The sequence below is a fragment of the Perognathus longimembris genome, chromosome 8 (assembly GCF_023159225.1).
Source record: "Perognathus longimembris pacificus isolate PPM17 chromosome 8, ASM2315922v1, whole genome shotgun sequence".
Taxonomy (NCBI): Eukaryota; Metazoa; Chordata; class Mammalia; order Rodentia; family Heteromyidae; genus Perognathus; species Perognathus longimembris.
This window is the reverse complement of record NC_063168.1, coordinates 44,770,856-44,789,140: the sequence shown is the minus strand read 5'-3', so window position 1 is coordinate 44,789,140 and position 18,285 is coordinate 44,770,856. Positions and strand designations below refer to the sequence as shown.

The following is an 18,285-nucleotide window of genomic DNA, read 5'->3' as shown; positions in this document are numbered from 1 at the left end:
CTCAGTTGGTTAAAAATTTGGGCAGGGGAGGGCAGGACAGGTTCCACTAAAAGCAAAATCTCGAACACTACCAATAATGAAAAGAGAAGGCTTGCCTTCATTATTTTCTAATTAAGGCGTTGAGCTTTATAGATGGGGAAAGAAGGCTTTCCTCTTTAAGTGTAATACCCTTTATCCAGCAGGGTGCTCCACGTGATCCTTCATGTACAGTAGAATCCATTCAGCTGAGAACAAGTGCCAAGCAAATGACTCACCACTCACTTCCAGATGAAGGGCTAGGAGTGAGGATGGGGAGGGAAGCACAATGTCCCCTCAGGCTGCCTGGGGTGGGGGTGGAGGTAGACTCCCTGTCCTCATTGACTTGGGTGGTAGGGCAATTAACACCATGCTAGCATGCATGAGTCCTCTTAAAATCATAACCCATGTAAATTCATGTCCCTGCAGAAAGGATACCAAAGATCTCATGCAGGCATGCTGAATCGTAGCATGTGTAGGGGTCTTGGGTTTCTCCCTGAGTTCATTGGGGTGGCCCTATCTTGGGACCTCCCAGTTCTCTGTGGATTATCCCAGCACATCCCTTATGTCTCTGATCTTTCCTACTGTGTCACTCTACGCCCACCACTGTGCAAATACCTGGGAGGAATGCTCCATCACTGATTAGATTAGATTTAGGGCAAAATCAAGGGGAATCTTAGATATTTTCATCTTTGAATAAGTGCTAGTCTGTTAGGTGATTTCTTCTTCTCTTTGTAGTTTCTTAGGAATTCCCCATATTATCTTGGCATTCAGGTCCCCTGCAAGCCGGTGTCCCTTTCACCTTAGCCATTTGTCTAAACTTTACTCCCATTCTTGAAGCAGGATGTCCACTCCCAGGAGTGAGCCTCAATTATTCTCCTCATGGTTACCTTGTGCTCATGATGTCTCCTCTCTTGGGTCCCCTGTTTCCTCTTTCTCTATGGGACACCATATAATGGTTGAGAACTTGTCTCTGATGACAGACTGCTAGGATGCACATATTGACTTTGGATAACTATTTAAATTTCAGCTGTCTTGGTGTCCTCATCCAACAGTAGAATGGAAACTCTTCCCCCATGTAATGCTTCTAGGAGGCACCAAAGAGATTTTTTTTAAAGTAATGTAAACATTTAATGAGTACTGTATACAAATTAGCTACCCTTGCCTCATTTACCCATTCAAAGGTTACTGATTTTGTGAGGTCCAACTTGAGTCTCAGCTCTACTATGCAGCCTCCCTTGACTTTTCTAGCCCAGGAAGCCTCCTCTGAGATCTTCTTCCATGTGCATCCACATGCTCAAAGCAAATATATCTGGTGGCTTGTAATATTCTTTGATTATTTCATGACCCCTGCCTACATTGACAGTATGAACCTCTTGAGGACATACTATTGCCTTAAATCTTTCACGTTTTCTTAAAATATAGACATAGGAAGACCCCAAAGCCTAAGGCATGTGGTGTCTTCACACTCAGAGTTTGTGCTATGAATACCCCGTAGAAAAAAATGGACACGAGGGTATCATATACACATAGTTACAGACCTCTTATGCAGGGGTGCTTGGAAATATAAACAGTAGGTAGGTTAGAAACAGCCATAGTGTGTGAAGGAGGCAGAAAGACTATATAGACAGTGACTTCTGAGTTCTACAAAGTCTTGAAATCTTTCCCAGAGTTCAGCTGCTCAGGAGGCTGAGATATGAGGATCATATTAAAAAGCCAGTCTAGGTAGGAAAGTCTGTGGGACACTTATCTCCAATTAATCACTAAAAGTCTAGAAGTGGATTTGTGGCTCAAATGGTAGAGCAACAATCTTGACTGACAAAGTTAAGGGATAATGCTGAGGCCCCGAGTTCAAGCCCTAGTACTGTCCCCCATCCCCCGCCAGCCCCACCAAAAGTTGCAAGTAAAACAAATGAGTTATTTTGAAATTATTTTGGCTGGTGGGCACCGGTGGCTCACAACCGTAATCCTAGCTACTCAGGAGGCTAAGAACTGAGGGTCACAGTTTGAAGCCAGGCCAGGGCAGGAAAGCCTTTGGGACTCATATCTCCAATTAATCGTAGCAAACTGGAAGTGGTGCTGTGGCTAAAAGTAGTAGAGTGCTAGTTGTGAGTCCAAACCTCAGGAACAGCACCCAGGGCCCTGGGTTCAAACCCCATGACTGAAAGAAAGGCAGGGAGGAAGAAAGAGAGAAAGAAAGAGAGAGAGAGAAAGAGAGAGAGAGAGAGAGAGGAAGGGAGTAAGGAATCATTTTTGGCTTCTGCTCTGAATCTTTTGGTTACAGTACTCTGAACTGTGTGTACAATGGCCACATCTTTGTAACATGACACTTACCTGTACAGAACTGTATGCAAAGTAAAATTTTGTGCAAATGTAGCTTACCATCAGTGTCATTTTTTAGGATCCACTGATAGTAAAGAAAATTATCTAATAAATTCTCTCCTCTTGTTTCACACTCATGCTTTCATTTCAGGGCCATTCTAATCCATCGTCTTCCTTTATTTCTTTAAGGGTAAGCTCATTTACTGCCTCATCATAGACTTGCCATGGGCAAGTAATCAAAGCAGAAAGAGAGGGAGGAGGAACGTGGATGTGCAGATCAGTACTGAATATGGGTCACTGGGCTGTAGACAGGAACAAATAAGACATGGTGCTTAGAGTGCTGCTGTCCTCTATGAAAACAGATGGAGAGATTCCAGAGGGAAGAAGGTCAGGCAGGTGCATGGCAAACACAATAGATTAAGCTGTCTTAATACAGGTCCTCTCAAACTGATAAACATATGAAACTCTTTGGGATCCCATGAAAATGCGGATATTGAGTCAGTAGACCTGGGATGGGTCTGAGAGTTTGTAGGTCCTGGTTTATACTTAATTTTTTGTGTGTTCCAGTAGTAGGTCTTGAACACAGGGACTTGGACACTGTCCTTTATCTTTGTAATCAAGGTAGGATTCCAGGAGTGAGCCACATGCCTGATTTCATGGAATTTCAAGTAGTAGGAACTCTGGCAGAATCATGAAAGGATGGGCCACAAAGCTCATAATCACTTACTGCCAAATGAAATTATATGATTCTTACATATCAATGGATAGAGGGAATAGGTAAAGATGGTATTGCTTCAGAAACAAAGTGAGGGAGGTCCAAAGGGAAGGTTAAAATCCAGAAGGAAGAGATAGCCGGTAGCTACTCGACCTACTTGAAAAATATCCTTCCAAACTCAATTAAAATCTTGAATTTTCTCTTTTAGCTAAGGCATTTGTTCCCTTACAAGCTGTCTCTTCCCAGCCTCAGAGCCTTCCCCTGATGCAGGCAACATTTTTTTTACCAATTAGAAAGTCAGTACTGAAAGTCTTGGGGATCCATCTGATGAATAGCAAACCGAACTGGGTGGTTAGTTATCATGGGGACACATGACTAAGCTGTGATGCCACACAATGCCTCCCACCTGTGGCAGGTAGGGCCAAGAAGAATGTCACCAGTGAGTGAAGAATGTGGTAAAACGAAAGAAAATGCTCACCTCCAGCTAAAAGCAAGACTAGCAGGAGGCTGTGTGGCAGAACAAGAATCTGGGGGTTTTACTCACAGTGTGATAGATTCATTATTCATCCCTTGAAAGGCATTTCCTGGTATGGTAGTTATGTATAAGTTATCGCAAATTTCCCTGGAGGAAAGAAATGAGAAATATTTACTTTCCAAATTTGAACTGCAAATGGGAAAGTGTTATGCATAGCAATCAGCCCAGCACTTACAGAATGAAATTAAATTCAGAGGAGAGGATCTTCGTAACATCTGGGAGCATTCGAATGCCTGTGTTGCAGATGCTCCTATAATCCGATCAGGGTGGTAATGTGGGCAGAATTGGGAAAAAGTGTCATTAAGGTATAAAGATTTCAAAAAAGGAGAAGAAAGGCATTTTGCAAATACTATCTTCACATTAAATAAAAAATACTGCATTTGACTTTTACTAGTAATACTTCCCATTGATGAGAACTGTCAAAATTTGGAGAAGTTGCTTGAATGGCTCCTGTTCAGAGATCAAGGGCAAGACCAAGCTTTCAGGTCTTTGCCATTTGTATATTTGCAGCCTGGCTTTCTCTATTAAGTTCAGCGTATTTTCCTATAGTATTGCATTCCATTTCCTTCTGGTAATTAGTTTGGTCCATGATCTTGATAGTTTTAGAAAGAATCCTCCTTTGGAGCAAGTCTTAACTCAAATACTTCAGGAAGATTTATCTCCAGTGACAAATCTATACCATCATTGTTAAAAATCTTCCTTTATTTGGCTAGGTTACAATTTAGATAGTTCTTGCTTGTATCTCATTGAAGCCACTGAGCATTGTTTTGCTATTTGGAGCCACTCAAGATTCTTCTTCTTCTTCTTCTTCTTCTTTTTTTTTTTCTCCTGCCTTTTATTTAACCTCCAAAGAAGAGGCAGCTGAGTTTCTAGGCACCTGAGTTTCCCTAAATTGATGTTTTGATTCACTAGAACGGGCTCAGGAGTCCTGGTGACAGTGAAATGAAGCCAGGTTTCTCTTTTGCCTCTTCCCTTCTGCTGCTCACTGGTAGTTCTTTTGAATGAATGAGCAAATGAGAGGACATAGATTACACTGGGCCCATGCCACAGTCTGTGGCTGTGCAGAGCAAGGTGGCTTCATACTGCAATGTGCAGACTTGGATCAGAGGAATACCACAATTTGAATGAAAATTCTACCTAATAATGACAATGACTCTTAAATAACAAAGGATTGCAGTGGTTGGATTTCGTTGTTGGCCATTCTTTTGTTTTCAACACGGTCGATATTACAGTATCTTAAATGCAACCAGACTGTGATGTTGGGAGTTTAGATGTTGCAGAGTTGCTAAGATTGCTGTGCCAGCTCCAGCAAACAAGGTGGAGGGTGTAGATACCTAGGGAGCTGTCCCTTCTTTCCTCCTCTCTTCTTTATTTTCTTTTTCCTTTTGGGGCCAGGGGTAAGATGGGGTGGAGAGAGGGTTTGGAAGTAGACAGCTATAAATCATCTTGGAGTTTAAGAAATTTATTTTATCAAAAAGAAGAGGTAAAAGATCTCTGTGTTGAGAAGATGTAAATCTTTCTGGTTGAGTAAGAATGACTTGATATGTAGAAAGATCCATGGTGATACATTTATAGTTTGAATCACTTCAAGAGTTTGGACTTGGCTGGCAAAGCCAGTTGCTGTTTGAGCTCCAGTGGTACACAAATTTACCTTCCTAACCAGTGGATTTGTTAAGACTTAATGGGAAATAGAATATAATGGCTTAAATTACATGGCACAGTGCCCATGTCAAGACTATATTTAAAACATTTTCACTTGAATCAGTGAACAAATGAGATAAAGGAGATATATATATATATATCACAACCTGTTATCAGGGGCATATCAAAATTGCTACTCTTACTTTCATTTACTGTCTACTCACCTGAGAGATTTTTTGCCTTTCCCCACCCCCAAGTGTCAACTTTGAAGACCATTGCAAAGAGGTGATGTTCTTTTCTCATGTTCCAGAAGGAGAAAAATGTTGGCAGTTATTTACATGTAGGTAAAAGCAGCCAGCATGGCAGCTGACAAGAAAGGCTGATTAAATTTAAATGAAAAGACTGCAGAGGAGGAACATGCAAAAAAAAAAAAAAACAACCCAAAAGTATATATTTAAAAAAAATTTGGAGACTGGGGAACTGATGGCTTATGCCTAGCTACTCAGGAGACTGAGATGTGAGGATTGTGGTTTGAAGCCAGCTTGGGCAGGAAAGTGTGTGAGACTCTTACCTTCAATTCACTAGCACAAAGCTGAAAGTGGAGGTGTGGCTCAAGTGGTTAAATGCCAGTCTTGAGGGGAAAATGTTAAAGACTGCACCCAGACCTTGAGTTCAAGTCTCAGTTCTGGTATAAAAAACAAAACAACAAATTTTTCTCCCTCATCCTTGAATTGTTTTGATTTGTTGCCAGATACCAATTTTTCCCTCCCCAGGTGCTCTAAAAGGAAAATTTCTCACAGGTATTTTAATCGGGGGAGATTTCTAAATGCACCAGGAGCGATGTATACCAGGTTTTTGGTGTTCTGGATCAGTCTGCAATGAGAAAGGGGAAAAGAGCAGCCATTTAATAAATGTGAATTGTTGCAATTCAGCAGACTGGTCACCAGGCATTGCTGGCTGAAAAGAGTATCAGCAAAATGAAGTGAATTTTATATGCTCAAGAGGAGCTCTTAACTGCAGGTGATGGAAATGGCTCACTTGGGCCTGTTGGCTGCTCCTAGGAAGCTCCATTCCAACATTCTGAAGAGGCAGGTGTAGGTATCATAGCTGAAAGTCTGTCTCTGCCCACGCCCAACCCCTATCTATATCCAAGGTTCCTGGCCAACTAGAACCTGCCCCACTGTGGAGCCTGCTCTCTGGGAGTGATGGGAGATTCTGCACTCCAGGAGTGATGGGCAAATTAGCCACTGTCCCTTGAAAGCAAACTAGTCTTCTTCTTATTGAACTGGCAACCATACTGAGTAATTACCCACATGGGTGCCCAAGAATGCAGAGCAGTACAGGGCAGAGGCAGATGGTTGATATTTTTGGAATTTTATGCTCATTCTGTAGATAGTTTGCTGTGGGGTGATACTCAGACTAACTCCCTGAGCTAGCTTTCCTTTCTGTAAAATTGGGAAAATAATATTGCCTCCATTTCCTACCTCACAGGCTGGTAAGCTTTAAGTCATAGAATGGTTGAGATAATCTGAGGCAGGGATGGCAAAACATGAAAGTGCAGCCATCACAGCTAAATGGGGTTACTGTCCTCCCCTGACTCTGCAGTGACTGTGACCCTTCAAGACATAACAACAATTATTGAGTCCTGTCTACTTTGGAGTCAGTGAAAGGCCTGTACACACTTATGGCTCATTTAACTCAGATAGGTCTCACCGAGAGGACATGAGAACAACTTTGTTTTGTGGGGCAAAGTACTAGTTAGGAATATTGATGAGGGACTGGCACACTGGGGCCAGTTGGCTTTACATCTTGATATTTATTAATTGTGTGACTTTAGATCTATCCCTTAATTCTGTCCATGTTGCAGTTTTCTCTTAGAGTAATTTTTGTGGCATATATAGGGCCGTCTAATTCATAACATGACCTCAACTAGCACTAGTAATTATGATTATAGCTGAAATCAGGAATTTGAATGATTAATCTGTAGCCACATAGCTGAAGAGTAGCAGAACTTGAGTGTGACCTAGTTTTTCTTAGTTCAAGCCCACCATACTAATGATGCCCATTTTCACTGAAAATATGAAACTAGGCATTTGATTCTTTGGACATGAATGATTTTTTGTTGTTGTTCATTATGTTTTAAACTACCAAGTCAAACAATCCTGGATCAGATAGGATGTCATATGGGTAGAGGGAAGGGACTTACATCTCTTTGGGATCTGATCTTAGACTGTTGTCCATACATTCTAACTTAGAAAATGTTTACTGAACACCTACATATGTCAAGCACTATTTGAGATTCTGGGAATTCAACTGAACAAAGCAAAGGGATCTAGTATTCCAGTCTTAGGGGCATCTTAGGAAATCTGTAAACTTCCCTGTAGAGTATTTTATTTTTCTTTCTGTTGATAATTGTGACTTTGCATCCTGAAAAGTTTTACTTATCATTAGCTGTCCCTGGTGATTCTTAATGGAAGCTATAGTTTAGTGTTACCTGGGAAGTCTGTTAAAAGTCCACATTTTTAGGTATGGAATAGCACTGTTATCTGTAACTGCAATGAGCTCTATGTGCAATTCTGCCTCACAGCATGTCCAGACTGAACCTCTTAGTCTTAAAGACCCATGACTTGGAATTCTTCTGTAACTGTGTTGGCTGAGCCTCACCATCATGACCACACTGTCATTACCTGGTGACTGTATTTTAGCTCCTTTGTATTATGTGACACATGGTGTGCAGTCACATGCTTATCAATAAAGTATTTATTCCCTTTAGATAGTTACTCATTAGGCCATTTAGAAGAGATGGCTTGTGGAAAATGCACAAACCTTGGAAAAAAAGATGGGCAAGGAGTTGAATTTCTGCCCTGTAATTGTTTAAAGTGTCACACTGGTCAAGTCATACACCTCTCCCATCCCTTGCTTTGGATGAAAAGGGTAATTATCCCACTCTATAGGACAGCTGTGAGGATTAATGACACAACCTATATGAAATGTCAAGCACAAGAGTTCAAAAAAACACTTGGTACTGGTTGTTGTCCTCTCTTACTCTTGATGTTCTCCCTAGGGGACTTTGACTGTACTTGCAGAGGCTCAGGTTGGAAACATGCAGGGTGGTGGTAAGAGACCAGGTAAGGGGCACGAGTCATGTGATCTGGTTTCTAGTCTGTGTCTAGCAATAACTTGCTGTATGCTGTCAGGCAATCCAGTAAATTCTTTGGGCTAAATGCTGAACAGGGCTGCTCATCTCTAATCCCCTTTGTGAATTGGTGGTAGCATTGGTGGGGATAATTTAGAAAGGCTTATGATTAAGAGTTAATTCTAAGACATCACAATCGCTAAACCAGCAAGGCACAGTGAGTTCAACACAGCGCATTTTTAGGGTAGGTGTTCGAGGAACATTTACTTGAAAGTATGGATATGCCAGGACAGCTTCCAACAAATTCATGATCAACCAGCTTCTTTCCAAAATTTCCAAATGCTCCATATATTCCATAACCTCCCTTCCATAAGGCAGGAGCTACTTGGCAGGACTTCACAATGTCAATTTTAATTTCCAACATTGTGTTGTGATGTTTCAGAGTTTATACAGCTCCTGGGGAGAAGCAGTTGTCACCATGGCAACCTTCAGGCCACTGCAGTGAGAGAAATTAGTGCCTGCCCAGACCTAGTAATTGCCGTAGTCTTTTCTTCTTGGATTCCTAGCCATGGACGGTTGAATACAAATACTGAGTGGGCTCTGGCCAGGGAGGGTAATAGTGTATAACAATAACTATCTGTTAGCTGATGCTTACATTTCAGATAAATTGAGGAGGCTGTCAAAGGCATTAGCTTCGATCCTTTCCAGGGAATCAGTCTGAGAGATTTCACTAGGGAAAATGAGAGAAGAAACATGAAAGAAATGACCATGATGCATGCATGATAACGAGCTATGCATGAGACTCAACAATGAGGGACTTGATAGTGTGCCACTGGAAAAAAACACACAGAAATGTGCAAGTTGTTTTTATATCATAAAGTGCTAACATCTCCCTTTAGGAGCATTGATGGGTGTCTACAACCCAGATGAAGTTGAGATGCAAGTTTCAGTAACCTCTATTTATGTGACAAGCATTTTTTCTTATTTATCTATGACTTAGAATCACACATTCTTTGAAGTGGATAGGCCCTTTGAGAATATGTGGTCAGTCTCCCTGTTTTATAGCTCTGAGAAGCAAGTAGTTATTTGTATGAAAGTTCAAGACTGGGGTGGGGAATCTCTGGGGTTGCGATATATCACTCTTGTGAGGCTATATTCTGGGTCGAACTACTTTCTCATTTTTTAAAAAAAATTATTAGCGTAAATTAATTATACTGATGGATTTTATTGTGATATTTATATCATGCATATAATGTACTTTGATCAGATTTTCCCTATCTTGTTTCCTTGTTTCCTAATTCTTTTTTTTTAAAGTTTTTATTATAAAACTGATGTACAGAGAGGTTACAGTTTCATACGTTAGGCATTGGATACATTTCTTGTACTGTTTGTTACCTTGTCCCTCATACCCCCCTCCCCCTCCTCCTTTCCCCCCTGCGGTGTTCAGTTCACTTACACCAAACAGTTTTGCAAGTATTGCTTTTGTTGTTGTTTCTCTTATTTTACCCTTTGTCTCTCAATTTTGGTATTCCCTTTCAATTTCCTAATTCTAATACCAGTACACACTGTTTCCCATACACTCAGATAAGATTACAGAGATAGTGTAGATATAATCACAAGAAGGTGATACATGAACATCATCAATAGTAGAAACTACAGATACACATGGGATGTTGAAAGTAGTTACAACTCTGATATAACAATCATTTCCATAAAATGGAGTTCATTTCACTTAGCATCATCTTATGTGATCATACGGGTATAGCTATTGGGCTCTTGTGATCCTCTGCTGTGACTTGCCTAAACCTGTGCTAATTATTCCCAATAAGGGAGACCATAGAGTCCATGTTTCTTCGGGTCTGGCTCACTTCACTTAGTATAATTTTTTCCAATTTTCTTAAGGGTTTTCCAAAACTGTCTTCTGAGGCCATTTTAAGGTGATTAACTCCTACACATAGTATTAGTAATAATAATCCTTTTCGCTGATAATCTATATCACTCTGTGAAAAGATTAAAGAACAAGGAATACACATATACACACACACACCAAGGAGTGCATGTATGCATGTGTGTGTGTGCGTGTGTGTGTGTCTGTGCAAGTGCACATGCATGCTGGTATTGGAGCTTCGACTCAGGGCCTGGGCACTGTTTCTTAGACTTTTCACAGAAGGCTGGTCCTCTATCATTTGAGCCACAACTCTACTTCCAACAAGGAATATGTCCTATTCCCTTCTGAATTGTTGGTGACTTCATATTGCCTGACATAGTTAAGGTAGTGAACAGTAAATGAATGAGGAGATTGGTGATTGAACTGGTTATTTAAAAAGACACAAAAGTAAAGGAATTAGTTTTATCTAATATAATCCTCAAGCATGCTGGTAATGTCATTGTTGCCCTAAAATCTCAACCTCTTTCTACCAGCTGAGAAAAATATCTTGAAATGACAATTGTACATTCTATGTATTTCTAAGGTAACTATTCACTGAAGCTTCAGATGGAGAGAGCTTTAGCCCACAAAAAGGGAGAGCCTTGGGCAGTGAATGTCATTCTTGAACAACAGAGTGATGAATTGCTCCTGAGCAGATTCATCTTATTCCCACCTAATGGGTTGCTTATTTAACTCTGGGTGCTTTTCTTAGTAGGAGGTCTAAAGGCAATTAATAGTTACCAAAACTCAACATTTCAACTTGAGAGCAGAAGAGTGTGGTTTAGGCTCCAGCAAACTGACATGCCTGTAACCTGTAGTGAATTCCTTATGAGACACACTGGAGGAGTTATTTAAAATATTCTTATCATTTGTGAATGCCCTAAGTTTTGGCAGAGGTTCCCCAAGGAGCTAAGATAGTGTGATTTCTTCTTTGGTGACACAAATCTAGTTTGAAAATCCTGTGGACCGTGGAAGATTAGAGGTGCCTTCAAGACAAGGCAGTTGTTATTGAGATCCTTTGACTCAGGCTCATGTATAGGAAGATACTGGGGCAATTTCTTTCCTGAGGAAGTTCTCTCTTCACATTTGGGGTTTGGAGCTCTAGAAGCTGACATCAAATGATTGAAACATTGGACAAATCTGAGATCACATTGTATTCTGGTTGCTTTACAGTTTTGGTAAGTGCCTTCCACCAATGCACCTATAAACACTATGCTTTTGTCATCCACTTATTACATTTGAGACACAAGCATTATCTTCTGATGCACAATAAACTTCTAACACATTTTCTACTATGTGGGAACCATCCAAAAATGTGACACAAGGGAATAGCTGACCTAACAGAAGGAGAATTTTCATGATTGGAATCTATCTCTTTTCTACTTATGAAGTGTATCATCACTTATCAAAATGCATTCAGTTCTTTGAAGCAAGGTTAATTATCTGGATTTTAATGACTCTTGAAAAATCATACATTTCTTCAAAGGCAGCTAGATATTATTTTGTATTACAAAGATAAAAATACTTGGGTTTCCTAAACTCTATTTCTTTCCTAGAAAAATTATCCCCTTTCAACTGTATTTTCTCTTAGAAAAATTCATTATTTCAATTATGAATGTCTTTTGATATGCAGCATCTTACTTACATTTTTACGACCTCATTAAGTCCTCTGAAAGCTTGAGATGGAATTACTTTGACAGGGAGATAGGTGAGCAATCTACAAAAGGAAAAAGAAAAGCTTTAAACTGTTGAAAAAAGTTTAAGGCTTAAGACCGTGTGCCTTGTACATTTATGAATAGTGTGTGTGTGTGTGTGTGTGTGTGTGTGTGTCTGTCTGTCTGTCTGTCTATAGGGTTAACAATTGAATTCAGGTTGAGAATTCTAACTTATATCAATAGAGATGTATACTATGACTTTCTCTTGGGTCTTTATCAAATAATGAGTCTTTTAGTGGTTAACATCATTAATGTTGATATTAAACACATACCTGCTTGAGATCAAATCCCCACTGTCCCACTCCTGGCTGTGAAACCCCAACATGCTACTTAAGTACTCTGTTTCAGTTCCTTCATCAATAATATTAGAATAATAATTCTATTTCATGGGATCGTTGTGGGGATTAAATATGAGAGCTAAGGGTAAGGGCTTAACATCAATGGAAGAGTTACTGATGGACAAGAGGCTCTTTGGGATAAGGTGGAGAAATAAATGTTAGGGAATGGTGGTGCCATGACTGGAAAACTTGCAGGGAAGGGAAGGGAGGACTCACGAGAATGTACTCCTGTCTTGACGCGCACTGCCTTATGCAGTCAGTTATCCCAACTCACTTGGGCATCTCAAGTCATTTGGGAGAACGTCTATGAGACCATTTCCTTCAGATATTTACAGCCCTGTTAATAACCTAAGTATTCTTAAAAATGAAGATAAAAGCTGAATAGGATGTCATAGCTGGGAAAAGAGTGACAGCCATAGCAAAGCCAGTGAGAAGATAATGTGTGTGTGTTAAAGGAACCCAAGGTTAAGGTAACTCAGGAGAAAGCTTCTGCAGGGCAGCAGTGGACATTCAGCTATTGATTAAACATCTGCACTGGGTTGAGATTTGGGCTTAATGCTTGGCAGAGAGGAACCATGAGAACATGAGAGGAGAGAAACATGAGGAGAGAGGCATGAAATCTCATCTTGCTTTCTTGTGTGTGAAGCTGGGATGACCTTAGCTACAAGAAAAGAATGCTCGGGCTGGGGATATAGCCTAGTGGCAAGAGTGCCTGCCTCGGATACACGAGGCCCTAGGTTCGATTCCCCAGCACCACATATACAGAAAACGGCCAGAAGCGGCGCTGTGGCTCAAATGGCGGAGTGCTAGCCTTGAGCAAAAAAAAAAGAAGCCAGGGACAGTGCTCAGGCCCTGAGTCCAAGGCCCAGGACTGGCAAAAAAAAAAAAAAAAAAAAAAAAAAAGAAAAGAATGCTTTCTCGCCTATGACCAGAGTTTATTCTGTGAGATGTAACTAGGGAACTGCTACTAGTGCAAGCTATGGTGTGAGATATGGACACTCGCTTACAACCTTATTTTATCTACATCACGATGGTGTGAAGGGGTTATTACAGAAGGAATTGGGTCACCAGGAGATAACTCATAACAACCCAACAGACGGACTCCAAATGCCCTTTCCACTGTGCAACCTGGCTTGAACAAAGCATATGATTCAATCCCATTCTCCCTTAGTGAGCAAGGTGGTAGGAAGGCATCATGGCCCTGTTTTCTCTGAGATGGAAGCATGTCTCATTCTTGATTCCTCTGTGAAACCACTTACCAGTAGCTCTTCCCTTGAAGCTAATGCAGAGGTGTTTTAGAAAGTTTATTTCAAACTAAGTGCTGGTGCCTTATGCCTATCATCCCAGTGACTCAAGGTGGTAAGATCTGAGGAACACAGTTTGAAGCTAGCCCAGGACAAGAAAGCCTGTGTGATTCTTATCTCCAATTAACCACCAATAAACCAACAAAAACCATCAAATAGAGCTAGAAGTGGAGCTGTCCCTTAGGTGGTAGAGTGCCAGCCTTGATCAAAATAAAGAAAGTGGGGGTGGAGGCATGGCTTAGGTGATAGGGTGGCCTACTAATGAGTGTAATGCATCAGATACCAACTTCAAGTTTGGGTCTTGGTCAAAAAATAATAAAGAAAGAAAGAGAGAGAGAAAGGAAGAAAGAAAAGCAAAAAAAGAAAGAAGGAAGGAAGGAAGAATGGAAGGAAGGAAGGAAGGAAAGGAAAGGAAGAAAGGCAGGTAGACAGGCAGGCAGGAAGGAAGGAAGAAAGAATGGAAGGAAAGAAGGAAGGAAGTAGAAAAGAAATTTTAGGAAAATGCTTTTGTTCAACAGTTTCTTACAGATGCTATACATTAGAATTTTGTAATCCAAACTCTGAATCTGTACCAGAAAACAGTCCCATCAAGCACATTGTTCAACATCCCAAATTACTTAACAGTGGATCTGAGAAGAACAGGGACAGTGCTGAGGAAGAAATCTTCTTGCAATGGCATGTTTGCTTCCTATATTTCTTCTGGAATCATGTCTGCTTGGCTTCCTGATTAAAAACACAGTTTTATTACTCTCTGCACTGCCAAGCCAATAAATTTTCAAGAAGAGAAAGCTGTATTCTACTGTACCCCATGCAACATCAATAAAACTGACAGCCAAATTCTGATTCCAGAATCTTTATTGCTAGGGGTAATGTAGTGCCAAACATATTTTGGAGAGTGTTTACATAAAAGCTTCAAACCAAACCCTTCAGAGCTGTTTACTCATGCAAATGGAGCCCAGAAGCAGCAGCCCTGCAGCAGGCAGCTCCTCTCCCAAATTGGAGCCTGCAGTGGCTCCCAGAGGAGTAGTTGGGTTTAGATTTGACCAGGGAGGTTGCCTGAGCTCTTGATGGATGGAGGGATGAAGGATGAGGAGCAAAGGTTGGACAGAAGTGAGAGAAGCTATAGATCACGCACTGACTGTCCCCAGTGACTCCGAAACGATCCCGGTGAAAGATGAAATCTTGCAGTTGATGTCGATACGATACAGCAGAATGGGAGAGGCAGCTGAGATGAGAATGAAAATAGAATCTCCACTATGAAAGAGACACGGAGGGAACAGCATGCAACTTTGTGGATATGGCTGGGTCAAGCAAGACTCCTGGGACCAGGGAAATGAGAGGAAGCCAGGTGTATTGTGCTTTTTTTGTTTTGTTTTGTTTTGTTTTGTTTTGTTTTTTTAACAGCAGAGGTGTACCCAGGAATCCCCATGGAGAATGTAGATCGGCAAATCCAAAACCAGCCCCAAATACTTTGCCCACTGACTTAAATTTTTAGTCTAAGATGTATTTTCATTTCTCATTTGTCTTCAGTTGGCAGCAGATCCTAAGCATTCAAGTATTTGTTTTCTGTGTGTGAAATTTGTCTGCTCATAGTGTGACCCATGATTTGCTTTTTTTCTTAATATATTTTGTTTGTCTTAATATGGTTTTCATCAACACATAGCAGTTATATACATTTATAGGGCACAGAGTGATATCTCAATATACAAATGTAATGTCTAATGATCAGCTTGGGATAAATGGCCTATCTACCATATCAGACATATATCATTTCTTTGTATTGTAAACATTCAAGATCTTCTCTATTTGCTATGTGGAAATAGGCAATTAATTGTTGTCAATTATAGTTAACCTACTGTGCTGTAGGGCATTAAGAGTTGTTTCTCTTATCCAACCACGACTTGGTTTTTTATTTTGTTGTTTTCAGATACTAGGGATTGAATTTATGAATTCTCATTTGTTAGGCAAGTGCTCTGTCATGTGAGCCATGCGCCAAGTAGTTCTTTGGCTTTTAGTTTGTTTTTCAGATAGTGTCTCCTATATTGCCTGTGCAGGTTCTCAGACCAAGACCTCTCTCCCAAGTAACTAGGATTGCAGTTGTGTGCCACCATACCGGGTTGTGATTTGTTATGTAATTTGAGTATATCTCCCTAGTGAAGGTGTTCCCTTTTCTGTGGATGTCCTTACTGTTTTTTCCATGATGTCAGAAATGTTTAGCAAATATAAATGATTGTATAAATAATCCTACAAACCCATCTCTGTATGTATACATCCCAGAGAAATTCTTACACTGATAGATAAAGGTGAGCTATACAAGATTTCTTCTTAGCCTTGTGGCATCAGGGAGGGGGAAACCCTTGACCTGGTGAGGAAGCAAGGACAGTGTAAGAGAGTACACCTAACCAAGCAGGTTACCACTCAAATCGGAAGCTAGATTCTAAAGGCACACAGACAAGCATGGGTGTATTCTAGAATCATGGGTCTAAAAGAGACAGTGAAGGAACTAAAAGAAATAAGGAAGGAACTAATTAGATGTGGAAAGCACTGTTTGTAAAACTAAAATGTATGCACAAAACATTAGATATAAAAAAAAAACTAAGTGCCTATGGAGAATAGAGAAGAGGAGAAGTGGGAGAAGGAGACTGACAAAGTAAAACCAGAGGAGGACTGTGTGTGGGCTGATGACTGTACTTCTCAAATGGAAAACTATGATCCACTTAACCCCGAGAAACAAAAGGAAAAGTTTCGTGTGATAAACCAACACACTCCTTGTTTTATTTTAAAGACTTTCTACTCTTGTGGAAAGGTCTAGTCAGCATCATTTGACACAAGAACAGACAGAAGTCAGGGAGAAAGGCAGAAAAAGAAGCCCAAAGGAAAAAAAGAGTTCAACATTTCTACTGTACAGAATCGAAAAGAGAATGACAGTTATGCGTAAAGCAAAGAAAAATAAAATAAAGCAAGGGCACTTTCCTTTCTGCTTCAAATGAGGAGGTGACAATCCAGGTGATACATCTGTCTCTAAGAAGCAGAAATACATGGATGGAAGGAAGAAAGGCAGGAATTAGAATGGGCTCCACAGTAAGATTGATTCTGGGGCTACCACACAGGCTACAGGAAAGAAAGTTATCAAGGATGAGTGGCAAAGAACCAATGTAATGGTCCAACATGAGTTTGAATGGGCAGGATGGGAAATTCTCTCTTGCAAAGTAAAGACAGCTGAGGAGGGACAGGCTGTGGCATCATGCAGTAACTTACATTTATTCCACATTCCATGCTGACCGTCCTTTCACTCTGTGAAACTTTGATTTTTTAAATGAATTAGTAGGTAGTACCTGGGTTATGGGCAAACCCCACTTGCCCAAATGTCTTTGCCATAGAAGTTGAAATAGGTATTTAGATCAGATGACAAAGGACTCGAGTTTTATGAACTCTTATACTTCATCTACTCACGAATCTAGCTTGCAAGTCCCCAATCCTTTCATGCATAGATGCAGCCTCTATTCTTAGAGTTGGAATGAAGCCGTTCACCCTAGTCTAGAGAGCTTGTGATTGCTTATGACTCTAGTGACTCTAGGCATTGCCTAAACTGGACCCAACCCTGTAGAGAGCAGTAGTGCACTACCTACTCCACCCCACTTTAAGAGTTTGTTTTACCCTGAATCCTTAACTGTAGCTTACTTGGTAGCTCCAGAGTCCATCTAGGAGTAGGATTCCTGCTAGCTCCTGTCCCCTCTGCTTCCCAAAGGTTCCATTCTGATCCCTGCATCTCTGCCACTTAGGAGGCAGTGCTGTCCCAGACCAGTTCCTGGCTGCTGTCTGCTTAGGACCAACCTAGTACCTTTCCCTTCAAACCAGGACTCCTGGCACAGCTGGGAGCTCTGTGCCAGGGCTGTTCCTCTAGTATGTGCTCTTGTGCACTGTCAAAATTTCCCTTTAGGACAGAGATTCACTCTCCTATCTTCTAGAAGAGAGGGGGGCTGAAGCTCTCAGTTGAACGATATATACTCTCATTCCACGAGTAATAACCTCACCAAAGATCATGTTTTCTGTCCTGAGTCACTCTTACCGACTGACTGGCCAATGTGCAGAATAAAGGCACAATCTCTTGTCTCACAGTAGAACTTCTTGGAAGAACTGCCCTACCTTTAGAACTTTTTCTTATTAGCTTTTCTTCCTGCTGACTCCATTTCTTTTTCCCTTCTTTTTCCTCCCTCCCTCCTTTTCTCCTTTCCTCTCTCTCTCTCTCTCTCTTTCTTTCTTTTTTCTTTTTTTGTGAACTCAGGGTCTCAGCACTGTGGCACTGTGTCTGAGCTCTTCTGCTTAAGGCTAGCTCTCTACCACTTGAGCTACAGCTCTGCTTTTTTTTTTTTCTTTTCCTTTTCCCCACAGTTATTGGAGATATGAATCTCACAGACTTTCCTGCCTGGACTGCCTATGAACAGTGAGCTTCAGATCTCCTGAGATGCTAGGATTATAGATGTTAGGAACCAGCATCCAGCTCTCCATCCTTTTTTAAATCAACCTGAATGCCAAGCTCCTACTTCTCCTTCTGTCAGAGTCCAGCCATGGGAAAATTTGTATCGTTCAGAACAAACTAATTACCTTGAAGAAAATAATATCAGTAATTTCTAATG

General features: G+C 40.8%; 1 protein-coding gene across 1 annotated transcript in view; it reads right to left on the bottom strand.

Annotated features, from left to right (window-relative positions):
- The window catches only part of Lhcgr (luteinizing hormone/choriogonadotropin receptor), a 61,297-nt gene that overhangs the window by 28,659 nt on the left and 14,353 nt on the right, over window positions 1-18,285 (bottom strand). The window contains exons 2-6 of the mRNA XM_048352219.1: window positions 11,937-12,008; window positions 9,020-9,094; window positions 6,027-6,101; window positions 3,763-3,837; window positions 3,597-3,674 (exon numbers count right to left, since the gene is read on the bottom strand). Of these exons, the coding sequence (XP_048208176.1) occupies window positions 3,597-3,674; window positions 3,763-3,837; window positions 6,027-6,101; window positions 9,020-9,094; window positions 11,937-12,008 (375 nt within the window). The remainder of the gene's footprint in view (window positions 1-3,596; window positions 3,675-3,762; window positions 3,838-6,026; window positions 6,102-9,019; window positions 9,095-11,936; window positions 12,009-18,285) is intronic.